The following is a 20538-nucleotide window of genomic DNA, read 5'->3' as shown; positions in this document are numbered from 1 at the left end:
CAAATACCACGTTAAGCTAACTAGAATGCTAACAGCCGTTAAGCTAACTAGCGTTCTGCCTGAGCAACCAAAACAATCCTCTTTCGTTTCTCTTAATTTAACATTCAAAAAAAAGCATACACCTTTGTTTAACCCCATTAAGATAAATTAAAATAAGGTAAGATAGAACTTCTCACTTAGCTAATGACAAGCTAACTTTTTAAAATAACATTATTTATATATACACATTTACTAACAGTCAGACATACAGTTCGGTTTATGAGGCGAGGTACATAAAAGGAAATCCAAAGGTGACAACACCAATGGTCTCTGAGACAGACTCATTCAGGGAAAAGTTATTCGTGAATTGAAATAATTGACACAGCTAACTTTCTTGTTGGTGACAAGTTTAAGAACTCAATTAAGAACATTTTAAATGAGGGGTGTACATCAACAATTTTAACCTTATGGATATTAAATTTAGCGAATAAAATAATAAGGTTAACAATGGTGCACAATTTGTCAACATTACATGTAAAGTAAGTAAAAACATTTTTATCCTCAATTTTGATCACATTTGCTGTTTGACATGAAACTTTCCAGTATGTAATACAATAGGGGCAACTAAAGAACAAGTGCACTATAGTTTCAGATTCAACTTTACAGAAAGTACATAGTTTGTCAACATTAACAAATCTTGAGATATACACTTTTGTTTGATAAGTGTTATGTAATAATTTTAGATGTAGTTCTTTAATTTCGTTCGTAATACTAATACTTAAAGGGAACAAGCCAAGCTTTTTGCCAGGTAATGTTAATAAATTCCAAAATGCTTTACCTCGTGGTGATATTTTCCTGTTATTATAGAGACATTGTCTAATATGTTTGTTGGGGCATTTGATTCTTGTTATATCTATACCATTTATATAGAGGGTACCTATAGACCGAGAAATCTCAGTTACATGCTAACTAAGGACAGCTAACTTTATAAGATAAGATAAGATAGTACTTTATATATTCTAACTATTTAGCACCCTACCACCCCAAATGCTGCTTTTTCCCTGAATATTTTTTAGGGACTTAATAATTTCTGTTCTTTAAACATCAAACAGTATTTCAGACAGCACATGTAAATGATTTGTATACTACCCAGCCTAATTGTCCTTCAAAACTGACAGATTTTATAAATAGTTGGGAAATAATAAGGCTTGTTCTTGCATTAAAGCATTTAAGACATCTAGTTTACTGCTCTCACAAAGTTTTTATGTATACATATTTATACCTTTGACACTTTATGAAAGAAATACATATTTTCTGATGCAGTTTTAATCTTTGAACTGATGATTTAACCAGGAGACTTTCATGCCAAGCTCCAGCTGTGAGTTGAGTAATATTATTCATGGGAAAACTAAGCTTCCGGAAGAAGGAATGCCCAAATATGCTCTTCCCTCAGCTGGCTCTGGTTTTGCAGCACACCCACGTTGCAAATATGTTATTGTCTCATATTAAAAGGAAACATATAAAGACTCCAGGCACTGTTTACATAAATTATCCCGGTATGATCAGTACATTAAATGTAATTTCTTCTAATTAGAGAAAAAACACTCTTCTCACTGCACTTGGTCTTCTTTTCCTCACAATAACAATTCACTGACATATTAATATTTCAGTGTTACACAGACCTTGTGACTTTACAGAAAGACAAGCGCATTCAGGACCGAAATTTCTTCAAAATGTTGTCAGTGTAAGTACAAAAAAGTAAAGCGGTGAGTTTATGGAATACTGACATAATCATGTTTTACGGTAACACGTCATTATTCATCCACTCTCATTTAATCCTGATTCAGTTAAATATATATCGTAAACAGCTGCATGTCCAATCTCACGTCTCGGCTTCCGACATGCCAGTTGCATGTCTTACTTCCGGAGAATTAGAGATGTGTCTTAACAATTCTTACTCATTCCTGCGCACTTCAAGCTTTCTTTTTCTTCAGCCAATCAGGACTCTCCCTCCTCCCTGCACGCAGAATACAAAACAGAGGAAACCCTGAGGAGGTCTCATATACAGCGTTCTGCAAGCACGCTCATGCTTTTTGGAGAAGACGCCACAACTATGAAGAGCTTTGGAGTTTTAATGTGCACCCTGGCAGCCCTGTGGACATCTGAAGCAGTAAGGATGTTTTTAATGTATTTGTTGAAATGTTGCATTTATTTTCATCAAAATTTATGAAGACTTTTTGTACTTTTAGGGTCTTTTGAAAGACAGAAAACGGCAGGAATCGCCTTTCTTTTCCTCTTCATTGTCCTCTCTGTCTTCCTCATCCTCCGTCTTGTCCTCTTCGTCTTCCTTTTTATCCTCGCTTGGAGGTTCAGGTGAGAAGCTCTTCATTTGTCTGGGCTCTCTGGCATTGTAAATTATGTAACATTTAGCTTAAAGGTGTGTCTTTGTTCTCCAGGTGGGATCTGTCTAAATGGAGGCACATCAGTCCCATCCCTTATTTCTGGTGAACACCTATTTTGTTTGTGTGCTGATGGCTTCGAGGGGAGACGCTGTGAAACAGGTGTGAAGATAATCTGCAAACCAATCTACGTTCATCTTTTTCATGTTTTTAATCAACATACCCTTCTGTCCCTTCAGTAAGGACTGCTGCCGACTGCTACGAGGGAATCGGACTGTACTACAAAGGCAAAGTGTCTACATCACAGAGTGGACGAACATGTGAGGAGTGGGATTCTGACACCAGGGAGTGGTTCATGACTTCAGACGTCAAAGCTGGGAGGCACAACTACTGCAGGTAGGATGCAACACCTACAAATCCATAAATAGAGCCTGTCTGGGTTCTTTACTTCCTTTTTGTAAAAGTAAGTCATTTTGGACCAGCAATACGCAAATTAGAAGGATCAGTTTATCTGCAGTTGAAAATTCAGTCAAACATCTGAGGAGGAGCTGAATCTTGAAATTGACTTGTGCCCTGTACAGATCGACCTTTTTGTTAAAGGGGAAGATGCTTTTCTGAAAACAGAAACTGCCTAAATGACTCTGTTAAGAAACTCAGTCATTTAGGCAAGGCAAGTTTATTTCTATGGCACATTTCAGCAACAAGACAATTCAAGGTGCTTTACACAGACAACAAAAGCAAAGAAACACTATAAAACGACATTAAAACGCAAAGTGAAGATAAAATATAAACAGTGAAAACAGAAAAAAACCCAAAATGTATTAAGATATAAGTTTAGGTCCGGTCAGAACACCACCACAGTATTTGCTTACTTTATCTGCAGGTTCCAAACGCTTGGAGTTGTTACAGACACACAATTTTTGAAAGCATTTAGCTTGCAGAACCCAGAAGTTGCTTCGATGTTGTTGGCTCAGGATGAGAATTTTCCTTCCAGTTCGCAAAATGTTTGTTTCACCCAAAGATGTTTGTTAACACAGGAACCTAATGCTCATCATAAGAACTGATTGAGATACTGTTTTCAGGGCCTAGGACAGAGCCAGTGAAAAGATATTCATATAGTTAATATCCTCAGAGTGACATGTTTTGTAGTTTGATGGATTTGACTCGTTTGTTCCTCAGAAATCTTCTCTACAAGCGGCGTCCATGGTGTTACGTGCGGAACAACCAGCAGCTGGTGTGGGAGTACTGTGATATTCCTCGTTGTGGCTTCGAGTCTCGTAAGTGCTTCTCACTTCAAAGTCCACAAAGAAAATCAAAATGTGATAGCTGCTTCATTCGTGTTAACACCTCTCTGATTTTGTAGTTCCGGTCCTGCCTTCGCTAGCAACAGCTGAACCAGAGCCAGGTGAGCTCACTACAATATGGAAACTTATCGTATCTCATTTCCATGTTTCGTCCCCCGACTGTTCGTCTGACCTTGGTTTCACCTCCAGCTGCAGGGTCGACATGTGGCCAGCGCACCAGAAGAAAGCAGATGAGGATCGTGGGTGGGAAAATCTCCACTGTGGAATCCCACCCGTGGGTGGCAGCCATATTTTGGCGCAGCAAATCCAAGGAGAAGCTTTTCCGCTGCGGGGGGAGTCTGATCTCATCCTGCTGGGTCCTCACAGCTGCTCACTGCTTTTCTGGCGGGTAGGAAGTGATGTCAGTGACAGTAACCACAGCAGGTGCAGAGAAACAGCAGGTTCATTACTCTGACTGTGTGTTTCAGCTCCCACACCAATGTGCGACGCTTCACTGTCAGCCTGGGGAAAAACGCTCTGAATGAGACTGACCTGAATGAGCAAACATTCAGGGTGGAGGAAATCATCATCCATGCAGACTTTGACAACAGCGATGAGAACTACAACAATGACATCGGTATGAACACGCCTTGTTCAGATGATTCAGTATTGATCATGTTGTATATTCATAACAGTAACGTATTGTTCCTTGTTCTGCAGCCTTGATGAAGCTGAAGGCCAAACATGGGAGGTGTGCGGAGGAAAGCGACTCAGTGAAGACCATCTGCCTGCCGCCACCTCTTCTGAGACTCTCGGCCGGTATCACCTGTGAGATCGCTGGATACGGGAAAGAGAATTATGGTGTGTTAGTATGTTGACCACCAATCATTACACCAATATGATCCTAAGCCACAAGTGTCATGGGGCAAAAACCAAAGAGTGTAGAAGGGACGCATAAGATTATCAGCACGTTATCGGTATCTGCATATAATGGCTTGAAAATGACATATCAGCATCGGCCGGCATCGATATTTTCCACCAATAAAACAACGCTTTAATTAAGACTGAATGCTCAAGGATTCTCTAAAAGGCTTGATGTAATGTTACGACAGTAACTCGGCGCGAGTGTGTGCATGCACTGCCTGCACCACAGCCTGACTTGAATGAGTTAAACTCAACAGATTAATGTGACAGTAGAAAACAACCAGCAGCCTAAAGAAGGCGTACTAAACTAAGGCCTAATGTAATGTAATGTAAATGTAATGAGTTCATGCTTTTAATTATATCTACTTTACAACCCATAATAATCATTTGTCTAATTTTAACACCTTGTCTTCTCCCCAGGTCTGTGGTACTGGTCTCAGTTCCTCAAAGAGGCTCAGGTGAACCTGTTAGCCGACAAAGTGTGTCGACGGGAGGACTATTATGCAGACAGGATCACTGATAACATGTTTTGTGCCGGTCGACCCGACTGGAGCCAAGATGCCTGCAAGGTATTCACAGCAAGTCCAAACTCGATCAGGCTTCACCTCCTCACATCAGTTTGTTGATGTTATGTAATTCTGCTCGTCTCTTTATCACAGGGAGACTCTGGAGGGCCTCTGGTGTGCGAGGTCGGCGACAGGCTCTTCCAGTTTGGGGTGATCAGCTGGGGCGATGGCTGCGCAAAGGAGTTTCGACCCGGCGTTTACACCAGACTGACCAACTACAACGCATGGATAGAAGAGAAGACGGGAATGCCGTCCATCGCTGACGGCTCCATGTTCCCTCAGAAGTGAGAATCAAGATGATGACTGTAACTGTTACTGCTTATCTCTGTGTGGCTTTGAAGAGAAAAGCTGAATTAGTTTACATTCACTTCTAAAACCAGAATACCTTAATACCTTACCTGTGGACCAGAGAGCTCCACTGTTATACAAAAACTAATAACAAGACTTTACGTTTGCAGCTTACTGAAACGGATTTAGACACGTATAGTTAGGTGGTGAGTGGCGACCTCTAGTGGCCTTAATTGTTATGATGAGAGCGAAGGAGGAATTCAGATGATGTAGGATAAAGAGCAGGAAAGTCTGCGTAGGGATGGAGGGTCAAAGAAGGCTTTCACCCTGGATACTGATGTCCCATCTGTAAACAAAAGGGTAATGTTATTTACTTAATAGACTTGGTGTTCATACATTATGTACATTACATTGCTGTACTTCTTTTTATTCAAATCATGATATTTTTCTTAACCCAAATTCCTCAGCAAGGAACCAGATTAATCCACGTCTGAAAAGGGTCCCCAACAAATGTGCTTTTTACTCCTGTTTGATTAACACTGCTGTATTAGCTGTTTTAGGGTTATACTGCCATTTCTAAAAAAAACATCAACAACATTCAAAAATCAGAACTAGTTGGTTAGTGTTTGACGGACGGAAGGACCCTTTGCTTGTTTTGGCCTTCTCATGGGATTTTTTTGAAAACAACTAAAATATAGAATATTGTCTTTTAAATTTGCACTTTTACAGACCTCTTTTTAAACTTTGTTTTATAAACTGCTTATTCAGAGTATTTTATACTTGTACAGTTCCTCTGTGGCATTTAGTAACTACTGCGCTCAAAGGTTAGCTGCGTTTAGCTAATTATAAGATTTATTTTTGTATTTTTTTGCATATTTTTGTAGATTATTTTCCTGTTCCTAAATCTCTGTCGTGTTCTTAGATTTGAGTTTTTTCTAAGAGCAAAAAAATGTTCAACAAACAATAAGCTTTTTGATCATTAAGAATCTGTTTCCACATATTTTGATTCACATAAATATATATATTGTTTTCTTTTGTCCATCTTTTGTATTTATGTTGTTTAAACAACATTTGAAATATGTTCATGTGTTAATAAAGAAATTGTAAATATAAATCAAGATTACATTTTGCTTTTGATATTATAGTTTACAGCCGTCTCTCCCACTGCATGTGATGACTATTGGACAATTGTCTGCTGACTTTCTCAATTAATCACTTTTTTCTTTTATTTCTAATAATTCAGAATATTTTGTGAAATGCTTTCAGTTAATTACAAGCACCTCAAAATCTGTACTGAATTACAGTCTTTGAGCAAATGTGCTTTAATTCAATCAACTGGTGCCAGCGCTGGCCAAACAACTTTGATGTCCCAGTAAACTGTTAACTGCAACCTGTTAAAAAGCAAATAATATGACGCAATGGAGGAGACTAATTGTTTTTTATGTAAATTCCTGGTAATTTATGTGTAATTTCCCCCGGCTGGTATTTAAATGAACCACACGATGGCGCTAAAGTGCCATAAAAAAGTTTTTAAAAAAGTTACAACACAGATGATGGCATGATCACTGGATTATTTCACAGGACATTTGTGTAAATTTAACAAATACATGAAGTTGTTTTCAACACGAGTTTAAAAAATGTCATGTGGGTGGTCTTTATCGGCCATCAACAGAAATGAAAAAGGTTTGAATGTTTTCTAATTGATTACTGTTTGATAAAATAAATCTATTCATGAATGAATCCTTGTTGATTTTCATTATTTTCCTGCACAGAATAAAGGCAGAAGAAACCCCAGAAAAACACGATAAAGTGGCTGTCTCCACTCTGACACGTCATGAGCTAAAGTTCATTAATCTGTTTCTCTCCAGATATTACACTTTTAATTTCAGAAAATATTTATGAAATGTAAAGAGTATTATAATCAAATAGAGACATCGAAGTGACGTTTATGTACACATATATACATGTGTGTTTACAAATATATGCAAAAAAATAAATAAAATAAACGATAGTAATCGGAGTTAGGGTCTTGAGCCCCCCTGAAAAAAGTTGAGCCCCACTAAGCCCCTCCCCCTGTAATTTTGTGTATTGTTTTACGAAATTAGAAGTGTAATATAAACATAAATAGACATCGAATTGACATCTATTTCTTCTATATGTTCTATTTAGAAGGAAATACAAAACAAAACTTAATGATAATATTTTTTTTGTTTAAATAAAGTTCCGGTCACGTGACTGATAATGACCGCGATTGCTGCTTGTTCTGCGATTTGATTGGTTGGTTCTTATCATTGCGAGTCTGATAGCATTGTGGGAGAACATTAACTTATGGAAGTTAGTCCTACAGTCTCTTATCTAGAAGTTTCTACGAGTATCTAATTAATTTGGTAAAGTTTGTGGTTCTAGTGTGTTAAAGCTTATGTGCTGATTATGGACCGCTTTATTTTTTTTCGCAAAAAACGAGGGAGAGTTGAGGAAGTTGCTGCTAACTCCAGCAATGATGATGCTAACTTCATTGAGAACATTGTGATGCCAAACATGGAGGATGACTCGGACGGTGAAGAAGAGGAATGTATGAATGAGCTGCATTAATGCTGTACGTTAGCTTTGTGAGCTGTAATTAAGCTACCTCGAGCTGTGAGCCTCCGGCTTATGTTAGCTACAGATAGCAGGTAGCTGCTAGTTGACAAGGGGTTCAGTGTTGCTGTTGCCATAGTAACATACCGGTAAAATCTGTTTTACACAATATTCCACTCTGAGACGGCGTTACGGTCGTGTTTGCTCTCAGCTGACATACTTTTAATATCATACTAATGTGTGGTGACTATGATTTGAGTTGTGATTGTGGTTGTTGAGTACTTTTTATATGCATTTGGCATGTCCATTCTTAAATTACAGAATTAATTGTGCTTGAGTTTAACATTTATTATACAACAGTTAGTTCCGACAAAGTAATCTGAGTGGATAAGAAGCATTCCATTAGTGGCGATACAGAGAACAACATCACTGGGACTCGTCACTCTGTGTATCACTCCACCCCAGCCCAGTGTCCTGATTTCTGTTAACATTACAGCAGGCCGTCAAGCTGGTACCTCTGAATCACACAGCAGACTCTTATTTCACTGGTTGATGATAAATTAAAATCAACAGATTAACGTACATGATAAAATCACAGCTGATCTGTGGTCACCTGTAGACATAGACTGCAGGAGAATGTTTGGGAAACGTTCCAGTTTCTGTTAAATTGTGGAACTAGTTCAGTTGGTGGAGCAAAAAGTCATCTGATGTTGATTGTTACTGTTTACTACTGTTTGCCGCTTGTTTAACTGTGGTATAAAAGCAATATCACACTTGAGGTCTTGATGTGATTTGGTCATAGCCTACGATATTGCTTAAGTAATGTGCTTTTTAATTCCATACCCGGGATAATTGAAAATAATTTAACTATAGTAGTAGTATTTCTAAATGATTGTTACCTATGTACCTGCTATAAACAATCCAACCCCCTCATACCTCCCATATCACAGCTCCCTGGTCCCACTGCTGAACTTTGAGAACAGATTCATTAGTTAAAAACATTTTCATTTTGTTGACTGTAAATCCAAACAGAATATTAACATGTTTTTTGTTGCAAGTTACCATTGTAGTATTTGCACATCTATTCTAGAAGACAGGGTTGAGCTTTGGGGTTGATTTGATAGTGCTGAATAGTTCTGACAGTTCGCCAAGAGGAAAAAAGCGTGAGAAGGTAGTGCTGGTTTTTTTCCCATTGCAGACATAATAGAAACCAAACATTTGTGCAACATTTAAATGTATGACACAGTGTTGTTTAACCGGCTGGATGACTATAAGAGAAGGGAGGGATGACGCAATTTGCTGCTGATATGGATCATTAATGTTTCTATCACACAGAGCACAGAATACAGTTAACGTGCCTCAACCTGGTCTCAAACCAGATACACTGTTGTGCATCATCCGCATCTGAAACCTCTCCCAGTCCCACCCAGATTATGTTCTATACAATGATGCATGTTGGATGGCACGGTGATGCAGAAGCAACGTTGGCTTTTGTAGCTCAAATATGTTTCACAATCAGCAGAAAAAAACTCCTCTGGAGCTTTAAAGTAGTCAGTAAAAAGTGGTTTAACAAATGTATTTAAACAATCACAGAAAAATACTCATACTGCAGTGTATGAGTGTTACATTATTATACACGACATAATAAGGTTGTTAATTTTGAAGTTACCAATAAGTATGTAGCATTAACTGTTGTAGGTTCTCGGGTCGGAGCCAGTTAGTACTTTTTATAATCAGGTTGTTTAGTCCACTCTCACTCTCTCAACTTTCAAACATGGGGGTCTGGCCCCTGAGGTCATTACATAGCTGAGGTGTCATGTTAGAGAAAGCAAAAATAATCAATTCACATTAACGTTATTTAAATTTCTGTGAAATATCAAAAATATTCCGACTGTCTGGCTGTTTAAAAGTTCTTCAAATTAAACAATGTGAGAAGTTTAGAAGTGAAATAAATCTTATCTCTTGTGGTGTATTTGCATCCCCTTACGAACATGGCTCTTTTGTCCTTTTGCATCTCTGTAGTCATTTTGTGTGAACATTTTGTGTCTCTTTGACGATGTCTTGAGTCCCTTTGTGGACATTTTGCATCCCTTTGTTGAGTTTTTGCATCCCTTGTGGATAATTGTGTCTGTGTGGACATTTTGCATCCCTTTGTTGACTTTTTGCATCCCTTGTGGATATTTGTGTCTTTGTGGACATTTTGCATCCCTTTGTTGAACTTTTGCATCCCTTGTGGATATTTGTGTCTTTGTGGACATTTTGCATCCCTTTGTGGACATTTTGCATCCCTTTGTTGACCTTTTGCATCCCTTTGTGGATGTTTGGTGTCTCTTTGTGGTCGTCTTGCATGTCTTTCAGTGATTCTCTGCTGTTCTGTTTGATGAACTGACTTGTGTTTCCCAACACTACCATTCAGTTCATACTGAAACAGGGTCACACCCAGAACGCTGTTGAGAACGAAGAGACGTTCTGCTTCATTAACTTTAACTTGTTTATCAACTTTTGACTCATGAAATTTAATGAAATGTTTGTCTTCAGTCTGTACTCAAGACACTGACATGCATGAAGGAGACTAATTCATGGCTATAATCACCAACTGCCACAATGTGTTCTTTCAGATGAACCGGTTCAGGAGGGCTTCATGCAAAATGAGTCATGATCATCATCCGATGTACTGGCAGACTGATGGGTGTTGCTGCTGCTCTTTTTCTCACATATTCAGGTATATCACCAAGCAACAGTCAAGAACTCGGCTGATGTGCATTACACCTGTGCAACTTGTGCAAAAGTGATCACCAGGTGCTGGTTTTGCTCACAACTTCACGTGGCCAATGTACAGAGGCTATAGTCCTTGATGCAGCAGCCCCAGGTTCAACTCCCACCCTCGACCCTGTGCCGCATTTCATCTTGACTCTCTTCCCGTTTCCAACACTATCTACTGTCCTCTCACTTAACAAAGGCATAAAAGGCCAAAAAACTGTAACGTGTTGTTCACGCAATGTGTCTTTTTCTTACTTGGACTTAAAAGGTTCAAACTGTCATAAAATTGGTGCAGATACATTTTGAAAACAGCAGACACACCTACTTTAGGTGAGGTGTGACTGTGCCTGCGAGGGTGTGACTTTGTTCTCGCCTCCAAACCAAAGTCAGACCTGTTTTCAGAGGACTCTCTGCCATCCTGTGTGTGTGACAGAAAGGACAGTAAGTGCTTTACTTTGATTTCATCTTACATCATTCAGAACAGCTAGTCTTCAAAAGCAAATTTTGTAGGTATGTTAAGTAGACAAAAATGTGTAATAATAGTCAGTAAAGATGCTTTTAGTAGTTTAAATCAGTCAAGATGAAATCCTTTGCTGCGGTGATGCGTCCTTATTCACTTTGTGTCAGAGTGTTTTCAGAGTGATTGTTTGTGTTCCTCTTAGCAACAAATCAGACCAAAGTCAGTGTCTGATTTTAGTGAGAGTGCCTGATGCTAATTGATTAAGTGAACTACAAATCTCTTTATTGACGACAGTCGTCCTCATCAGTTTTTTTCCCTCTGTAACATCTCCAGCTGCCGCCAACATGAGTGAGAATGCAGAGGCGCACATGGTCGCCCTCACCACCAACCGCAACTGTGTCATAGAGATCAAAAATTACACCACCAGCTTCTGCCTCTACAACCCAAAGTAAGATCTGCTGTTTGACAGTGTGTCCTGTCACATAACTGCAAAGCTGCTTTGCTTCATAATTTCCCCTTTTGTATATGGACCAATGAAGACAGTGATCAAGGACCTGAAATGTACTTGAATTTATCGATGCATGACTACCAGCTGTGACAGTAATCAAAGATAAGTCGGTAAGCCAGTAAATACACATTTTGGCTTGCTTTACTTGAATATTTCCATTAGTACTGATTCATACTTTAACTGCACTCATTTTATTTTGATTAAGTTTGAAGATTTTTTTTTATTATCTCATCATCATCAAATCATATGATATGAAAAAAGCTATATGAATAAATAAAAACATAAATAGTCAGCAGAACTTTGTCTTTCATGCAAGGACCCTTCAAATTCATCCAGCGACCCTTTGGAGGAGGCGGGACTTCTAGGTTGACTGAAGTACTCAACATATATAAATGAATCAGAATCTTAAAATGTCATATATGATAAGAAATCTGTCACAGGGTTTTTTTCTCTGCAGAACCAGAACTTGATACCTCAGGAACATTAAGCTAATCATTTACTGAAGTGTCACATTTACTTGTCATGGAGTATTTTACTTGAAGATCTTTCTGCAGTTATAACAGAATGCACCCTCTTCTACCTTTCAGGGTGCACATGGAAAGTGGATTTGCCTTCAGTCCTCCGACGCCGACCTTGCGTACCAACCTGACCGAGGTGTGCTCCTTCACCAAGGATGACAACACGGCATCAGGTGCCGTGGGCGTCCTGACCTACGACATGTACAATATGCGTGACCACCTTTGCACTGAGATGATGGCCGTCATGTTCTCTGTGCCGTTCGACTACAACTTCTACAAGAACTGGCTGGGGGTGGGCATCTTCGAGAAATCACGTGCCTGCGATGAAAAGCTGTTCAAATTCATGTACAACGACAAGGATTTCACCAACTTTGTGCGCCATGAGGCCGACGGCTCGGGGGTGGTGTTCAGGGGGAACTTGTTGGATGTGAGGGCCACCATGTCCGATGAGGGCAGGGCCATAATTAAACTGGAGTTGTTTGACAAGATGCTCGAATGAGTCTGTTTGAAATGCCATGAGAATAAAATGTTTAGCATCAAATGAATGCATTGTTGTGGAATAACTTGTCATTCATGTAATGTATGGAAGCTTTAAGTGAATAAAAACAATATCAGGACATTTTTGTGCCCTACGTTTTTTGTATCGTCCTTAAATTGTATCATCTCACATGATCACAGACATTTGCAGGTACACATTAAAAAGTAAATGAAAAGTTTTACAACCTTTCAGTAGACATAAAATGAACCATACGTCACTACAAAGTAATAATAACAATACAACGTGTGCCAGGCTGCACAGAGTGATATGCAGATTTATGTATTGCGTGTTCGTCTCCCTGTGCAGACAGTAAAAACAACATCTCAGACTCAGAGACATAAGGTGTGGTGCATAAAGAGACATTGTGCTCTAAGATGGAGTCATGGAAACTGAACAAACCGGCTTCTAACTTGGCAAAAAAACAAAAACAAATGAAATATGAAAAACAAAAGCCCACAGTAATGTTGTTATTGATGGTCACACCCTGTCCAACCACCTCTGTTCCACATACCTCCAACCAAGACGGGACAAAAAGTTAAAGAGGGTGAGCGATGGGGAGAAGGTGTGCTCTGTGGGTGGAGACAGGTGTGGGTGGGATTTAGTTGTCAAACATTCCCAAAGACGAACGATCCAAAGCAGTGAACCCAGTGTTTCAAATCTGGTTTTGCCGGAGCGAGCAGCGCACCTGTGACACGGACAGGTAAGTCAGTTTCTTCCTCTGCTGTGCTGTGATTTACCAGTTTTTATTAAAGGCGCTGTTAACAGCAGTGTGAACATGAAACTGCTTCAATGCATTGCTAAACACCTCATCATCATGTCATTTTCAATCAAAATCACTTGTGCTGTTTTGCAGCTTCTTCCAGCAGCAACATGGGTGAATCAGCAGAAGCTGTGGCGGCTAACCTTAAAAGTCGAAGGAATGTCACCATTGAGATCACCAACATCACCAAAAACTACTGCCTCATTGACCCCCAGTAAGTGCAAGACCTGTAAGACTAAAAGTAAAGCAGAGTAGTGTTGAAGAAGAGTGCTTGTTAATTTTCTTTTCACTGATAAATTGATGTGGAAAAAAGTACCACTTGACTAAAACTGGGCCCAGTGTGCTCATTCACTGTCTAGTTTTTAGCTTTACTTTATTACTTTTCTTTTTTTCCCTTTTTTCCAAAAACAGGGTTTACCTGGAAAGTGGCGGCTGCCACTCCCCGCCCCAGCCTACTGTGATCCCAATGAAAACAGAGCTGTGCAACTTCACCAAGACCAGTGCCAAAACCTCTGGAGCAGTGGGCGTCCTGACCTACAACCTGTATGAGAGGCAAAGGGGGGCTTCAGAGAAAATAGCTATAATGTTCTCTATTCCCTACGACAACAATCTGTACCAGAACTGGTTTGGGTTGGCGATTTACAGTAAAGATAAAGCGTGCGACGAGAAACTGTACAAAGAGATGTATTACAACAAAGAACAGGTGGGCTTCGTGAGGGCAGAGGCCACGGGCACTGGTATCACGTTTCAGGGCAAGTGCGTGGACATCATGGCTACCATGTGCCCTATGGGCAGGGCCATTATGAAGGTGGAGATATGGGACAAGCTGTTCAATTCCGGGGGGCAACACCCTTACTAAGCCAGAGATTGATCTCTGTCAGATTAATCAAATTTGACACAGTGTTTAGTTTAAGACATGTATATCACTTTGTACACCTGTGCTACTGTACCACCTGTTCATGAAATAAATCCACTCTGATATTAAGGAAAACTTGTCTCAATGATGATTACAAAGAAGAGTTCAACTTGTGGAGCAAGTTCATGTTTGTCTTAATGAGTCATCAGTTATGAACCTGTAGTTGTTCCTCATTTAAACCACAACATTGTGTGATTTCTGTACAAATACAAGCTCATTCACATTGTTTAGATAATAAGCTAAAAAACATATTAATTCAAAATACAAGGTTTGCTGAATTCTTTTAATGATGATACGTCATTGTTAATCCCTTTTAGATGCATGTGTAGGCGATAGAAGCGCGCACCTGAACAGCTCTTCACCATCTACATTTATGGCACTAGGTCTCCACCTGGTGTGCAACAGCAACGTGCATCACCCATTATTTCAAAGAAGTGTGCTGTTATGTTTGTGTATATGAAACCATCAGTGTGTGGGAGACTTAATTTAACTCTTAATAACCCTGTAAATAAACAGTATAATGATCTTTTTTTTGTTTACATCCTCTTTAGGAAGACGTACCATCAAAGAGTCAAATTAAGTGTTTCAATGTTTCGCTAACTTTAGCACGCTTTATTCAATTTCAACATTTAGCCTCGCTGACTCTTAAATCGTGGATGAATTTAAATTTTAAACTCGTGAATTCATCTCCGCCTCATTGGTTATTAGACTGAAAATATGTTCTGTATGTGGGACTGAAGCTACCTCAGATTAGCTCGCTAATGTTAGCCCCCACTGATTGGTCCATCTAGCCACCAGTTAGTAAAACCAACACTGTAAGCTAATTAGGTTTAAGCTTGCTAACGCTTACAGCCAACTTGCTGACACTTTCAGCTAACATGCCACACAAAATATTTTATAGTCTCTTGCATTAGCTAAAGTGTTACTTGGCGTTTTACATGGAGTAAAACAGAGTTTCACTTTTTTGTTTTGTTCAACAAAGTCATCATGACGGGGGTGAGCCCTGCATGGTTTCCAGAAAGAAGAAACTTGTTATTCGCCCCTAAAACAGTAAGCCGGTGAAATCTTTGGGGCAAATACAGTTTTTAGGTCCTTTCTGAATTTTTTTTGGGCATCTTTGCCCTTCGTCCCCCTAATTTTGATCTTCAACACGAGCAAACCTTAACTACAGGGGGGTCAGATTATGTTTGTGAGGTGATAAGGTAGGGCATAGTTCATTATGGTTTTAGACCGTAAACAGGATGGTGTATCGGTCAGGATACATTAATGAGGTGAGGAGACGTAGTTATCTGATTAGTTATCTTCCAGCAGTCTTTATTCCTAATTGTCGCCAGTCTGCAAGTACAAATAAACAATCATAATACACTGACTGAATAAAAGATACATCTACTTACAGTAAAAGAAATTAAATCAAACAACCAGCTCCCATTTAACATATACACAACTGTTGTGTTATTTCCTTAGCAGAAATCACACACAAAGGTAAACATGGCTATTTGTCTAAACAGCTTAATGTACCAGGCTTATTGTATAAGGATATATAAATGGCAATAGCGACACCCGCTGGTAAAAAAATGGCTACTGCATAATGGCGTCCATTCACGGACTTATTATCGCCACATTCACTCAATTAACTCAAGAACACGGTAAGAAACAAAAAAAACACATCCGTTCTGTTGCTTTAACTTACAAACAGTTTTAACATAACTTCAAGACTTGCACCAGACAATGGAACATAAGCATACAGACAAACATCACTCATCCAGCTGAGGAAATACAAGGGCATGATCAACTCACGCATATGACTATAAACATCAAAGCAATTAACACTTAGGTTTATGTCATCAACTCAACAACTGGAATAACACTGCACCGAGTGAGGAAGGACCGGAAAGAAGGCACTTATGCAGGTAACAGCTCAACTAACTGCAGAGCACATGAACTCCGACGCTGTCTCTCACTCCCGCTGGACATGCACTCTCACGTAACCTGTTAACAAGGTGACGTCACGTCCTATGCCCGAGTGCGCGATCCGTCGGCGCATCTCACGGAAATGTCCGAGCCTTTTATACAGATTAAGTGAATCATTTTAACCAATCAACAGTTTTAGAGGCCACTGACACAATTTTTGGGAAGACTTTGAAAAGACAGTTAGTGCTTACATTCAGTCTGAATTACATGAAATTAATATCAAAATAGTCTTATTTGTATCTGTACGTCATGCAGCATTAGTCTGATCCAAAGCACTGCTCATAAAAGACAGTGACCACAGTACTGAACCTCTTCTTCAGATACATCTCCAGTGTTTCCAGCGGCATTTGTCTCACATCATATCCCCTGAACTGCTTCTTAGCCGTTTTGTCTACTGGCACGATCTCCTCTGTGCTGTTACGGTCGTTTCGGCCGATAGCAGCATATGTTGGAAAAGCGTCCTTCAGTTCGTGTGGGAGGCTGTTGTTGTATTTTGGGCAGCAGTATGCCGACCACATATACTCAGGCACAGCCACGCGGTGGTTCTTGAGCCAACGCTCACCGCTCAGGTAAGGGATGATGCCAGTCACTACGTAAGCCTCCCCGAGGCAGTAGGCCTGCAGGGTTTCGTTGACCGCCTGCTCCAGGAATTCCCAGGGCCCATCATTAGAGCCTACCTTCTGGGGAACCACGTTGGTGAGGGTGAAGGTGGCGTAGCGGTCCTCGCGGCTGTGGTGGTGAAGGCTGGGGTTCAGGTGGCCCCGAGAATAGGTGGAATTAATGTAGTCCGGCTCCACCGCCTGGCTCTCCACCACATTCTGGTCCAGAGGGCCTGGAGGGAAGGCGATCATGTTTCCATCAGCTCCTGGGTAGGCCAACTGTTTATTGGAGGATAAAAAAAAGAGTTTAAAGTTGGCTTATATATGTTGATATGGCATATCATACAGACCTTTGGATTCACCGGTCATTCAGAGAACGTCTCACTTGATGAATGAAGTTGCTTACATTATTTGGCCAAAATTATAACGTGATCATCCCTTACAGTCTACAGCCATGCTAACAGATCTCTGATCTGCAGCACAGTAAAGCTTAAGGTAACATCCCGATGCTTACATGCACAAACTGACAAAGCAAACAGGCTGTTTTATTGTTTGCCATTCACCATGTCATCTAAGCATGGGAAGAGAATACGTAAGGTATCTGACTTTTTTTTAAAATTCCCCCTTACTGGTTAACTTGTAACTAAAAAGAGTTTTTAATGAAAATATGGTGGAAAACACCGTTTTTTGCACCACATGCAAACCAATGCTGACGAAGCATAAACACATAAATGAGACAGTTCTCCTTTACTGAGGCTCATTTCCCCTTTCATTTATCAGCACACTTGTAGAGCCTAAAACTGTCTAACTCATAACTGGAACATACAGAAGTCAAATTCAATATTCTTTTTGGAACTGTAAGGCGTGTTTAGTTTTAGCAGTTGGAATAAATTGTAAAATGAAAACAAGGAGCTAAATAAACCAGCTAATTACAGAATCAAACAACTCACTATTTCGATAGCCTCACCTGTGGTTCAAACTTCCACGATGCAGTGGGTCTCTTTCCTGCTGGTACAGCATACAAATATCCTGAGAACCACGGAGAGCGGCGTGGTCGACTGTACAATGTGGCGAAGCGATATGTGTTGTTGTAACGCTGGCAGATCGGAGTCCCAGACAGACCTTTAGGAGGCCATGACTTGTAGAAGAACTGCAGGCATGGAGCGAAATCCCCGACATCGGCTGCACACAGGCACCAACCTCCAGTGAAGATCGGTACGACCACAGTCAGAACGTAGAGCCGTGACATCTTGATATTTGACTGTTGCTGGGGAAATCCAGCTGTCAAATTATGTGTCAAACCTTCACACGCTCTGTGTGCTGAGGCATGAATTTATTGAGGGCTGTTCCGTTTTCATTGCCACATGGCCTCTTCCTGAGAGCAGAAGTTGATTCGTCTTTGGTTTCAGATGTCTTTTTAACTTGGTAAACATGAGAAAAGTTGTTAACAAAAATGGTGATTCACCCCTACTGCTTCAAAAGGAAGGAAGTAAGTAACAAAAACTCGGCTCAAAGCTAGCACGAAAACTAATTCCAAACGTATTCAAATCTAACTCAACACAGTTCAAAACATCAGTCGAAAAGCACTAATACAGCAAAAGACGACGAGGCGGAGGAGCGGAGACCCCCAGTATCAGCCCTCTTTTTTCAACTCGATGACCCGGAAGCTAAATATCCGCCAATCCGCTTCGACGACGATGATCAGCCAATCACCCGTAGCGATGATGACACCTGCTGAACAGCCAATCAAGCTCTGCAAACAGAAGATATAGGAGGGAGGGAGAGCTCTCACTCACCTCCCAAGATTAATCAAACAGAAAATACACAGATGCACAATATATACATATATTCATGAAAATACGGCTCAGGCCGTCACACACTTCAATTTGCTTAGAATTCGCTTAAAGACTTCCTCTTTATATGAAAAGTTCAATTCAGAAGCAATAAATCTCAGCCTTACTTCTTACTCCTGTTGTTCCTCCTTTATAACTATAATCAATTCTTATTATTACACATTACTTATTGAAAACCTATTTACATTATTTAATAATGTGACCATAATTTAAAGACAGTATGGATACACATTGTTGATACACATTGTTACCTGTCTATTCTGGTTGACAGGTGGCCATGGTAGTGTACAATCAATCACAGAAGGCACATCCTGCTTTATCGTTGACTTTAATCAAAATGGGACCCTAATTTACAAAATAAACATCATGCTGTGTTGAAGAAGACTGGAAACTAGAAATTGAAACCATAAATTTCATTCAGAAAATCCCTTCAGAAGTGACTCGTTTTCTTGTAGATTACACACAATCAGACTCTTTTTGTTACCTGTTATGTCCCGTGTAATTGATCAAAAGTGGACACAGCTTGTTTCTAAGAAGTGGACACACCACAGTGACGTCACATCTTGGTTGGTCGACTTCTCCTTTGAAGCCTCAAGTTTGACATCTCGTTCTTTCGGAGCCAGAAGTGACCAGAATTTGACAAGAAAGTTGAAACACATTGCTACCATTCAATCCCAGTCACTATCGTAGTAACTTGCCAATCACAGGTAGCCAACCCCAAAGCATGCCCTGTTCCATTGTCTATTTTATTTTGAAAGAGACAACCTATATTTACAAAAGCAACATCAAGCTGTATTAAAGAAGATGTGAGAGTTGGTGTTTGTGCTGTGAAACTATGAAACGGAGGAAAGGTCACTTTTTTTTTTGATTCCTTTCTAGGATTTCCTGAATGGAAGAGAAAGGTTATCAGACACACAGTTCATTGTTTGTTTGCATTCTTGCTCCTTATCAGCTCTCTCCCATCTACACCATGCAGGACATGCAAGACTGTCTTTACAGGAGCTTTGCTGCCACTGTTTTCCTTGGCCTGATGTGACCAGCTGTTCTAGTTACATTAGCTGTAACTAATGTTCGTAAGTTTTAGATGAATGAAGGTGTTGTAACTCACATTATAGATTCAGGTTAATGTTTTCCACTTGTGTCAGTGTAGTAGGGCCATACCATATGGCCCTGTCTACTCATTCTTAGTCAATGATGTCTAACACAATCCAGACAATCTTGAGAAATGTGGTTGCAGTAGCCAGTGCTAAACGAAAGTTACACTGTGTAGCTGTAAAGCTGCTAAAACATTATTTTTTAAAGGTTAAAGCTCCAGTGAGTTTTTCGCTGGTTATGAAACAGACGGAAATTCATTATGATGACTCTATATGACCTACCAAAGCAAACCAGACCATCAGCGACAAGATTGATTATAGTTATTTTTAATGGCCATAAACCTCAGGCGGGGGGGGTAGGTGTCAGACGAAGTGATTAACTGCACGCTACCTTTGTTTACATTTTCCAGGGTGAAAACTTAAAGTGAGTTATACATATGACTGTTAAAGAAAGCAGGATGAGATTGTTTGTTAAAAGTCACCCCTTAAGAATGTACAGGACAAAATCAGCAAAGAGATGAGAGGTACGGCTTTGTCCACAGGGG

The 20538-nt window shown here is 39.9% G+C and overlaps 4 protein-coding genes across 4 annotated transcripts; 3 read left to right on the top strand and 1 right to left on the bottom strand.

Annotated features, from left to right (window-relative positions):
- The first annotated feature begins 2072 nt into the window (after positions 1–2072).
- On the top strand, positions 2073–7116 carry plaub (plasminogen activator, urokinase b). Its single transcript, XM_069664483.1, has 11 exons — positions 2073–2149; positions 2229–2352; positions 2436–2540; positions 2618–2774; positions 3558–3655; positions 3742–3783; positions 3872–4070; positions 4150–4298; positions 4382–4522; positions 5006–5154; positions 5245–7116. Exons 1-11 carry the CDS (start codon positions 2093–2095, stop codon positions 5437–5439), a joined length of 1416 nt encoding a protein of 471 aa, XP_069520584.1. The 5' UTR covers positions 2073–2092; the 3' UTR covers positions 5440–7116.
- Positions 7117–11118: 4002 nt separating this feature from the next.
- Positions 11119–12881, top strand: LOC138593603 (DELTA-thalatoxin-Avl1a-like). Its single transcript, XM_069664675.1, has 3 exons — positions 11119–11217; positions 11570–11684; positions 12332–12881. Exons 2-3 carry the CDS (start codon positions 11581–11583, stop codon positions 12759–12761), a joined length of 534 nt encoding a protein of 177 aa, XP_069520776.1. The 5' UTR covers positions 11119–11217; positions 11570–11580; the 3' UTR covers positions 12762–12881.
- Positions 12882–13398: 517 nt separating this feature from the next.
- LOC138593726 (DELTA-sagatoxin-Srs1a-like) lies at positions 13399–14551 on the top strand. The gene is made up of 3 exons (XM_069664816.1): positions 13399–13500; positions 13654–13774; positions 13972–14551. The coding sequence occupies exons 2-3, from the start codon at positions 13671–13673 to the stop codon at positions 14417–14419; spliced, it is 552 nt and encodes a 183-aa protein (XP_069520917.1). The 5' UTR covers positions 13399–13500; positions 13654–13670; the 3' UTR covers positions 14420–14551.
- A 1220-nt stretch (positions 14552–15771) lies between these two features.
- On the bottom strand, positions 15772–18611 carry LOC138593771 (endonuclease domain-containing 1 protein-like). Its single transcript, XM_069664860.1, has 2 exons — positions 18014–18611; positions 15772–17325 (listed from the first exon to the last, which is right to left on the bottom strand). Exons 1-2 carry the CDS (start codon positions 18293–18295, stop codon positions 16705–16707), a joined length of 903 nt encoding a protein of 300 aa, XP_069520961.1. The 5' UTR covers positions 18296–18611; the 3' UTR covers positions 15772–16704.
- Between the last annotated feature and the right edge of the window lie 1927 nt (positions 18612–20538).

This window comes from Semicossyphus pulcher, unplaced genomic scaffold, assembly GCF_022749685.1.
Source record: "Semicossyphus pulcher isolate SPU_LCO1_2020_fin unplaced genomic scaffold, fSemPul1.0.p SCAF_16, whole genome shotgun sequence".
Classification (NCBI taxonomy): Eukaryota; Metazoa; Chordata; class Actinopteri; order Labriformes; family Labridae; genus Semicossyphus; species Semicossyphus pulcher.
This window is presented reverse-complemented; position numbering and strand designations above follow the sequence as displayed.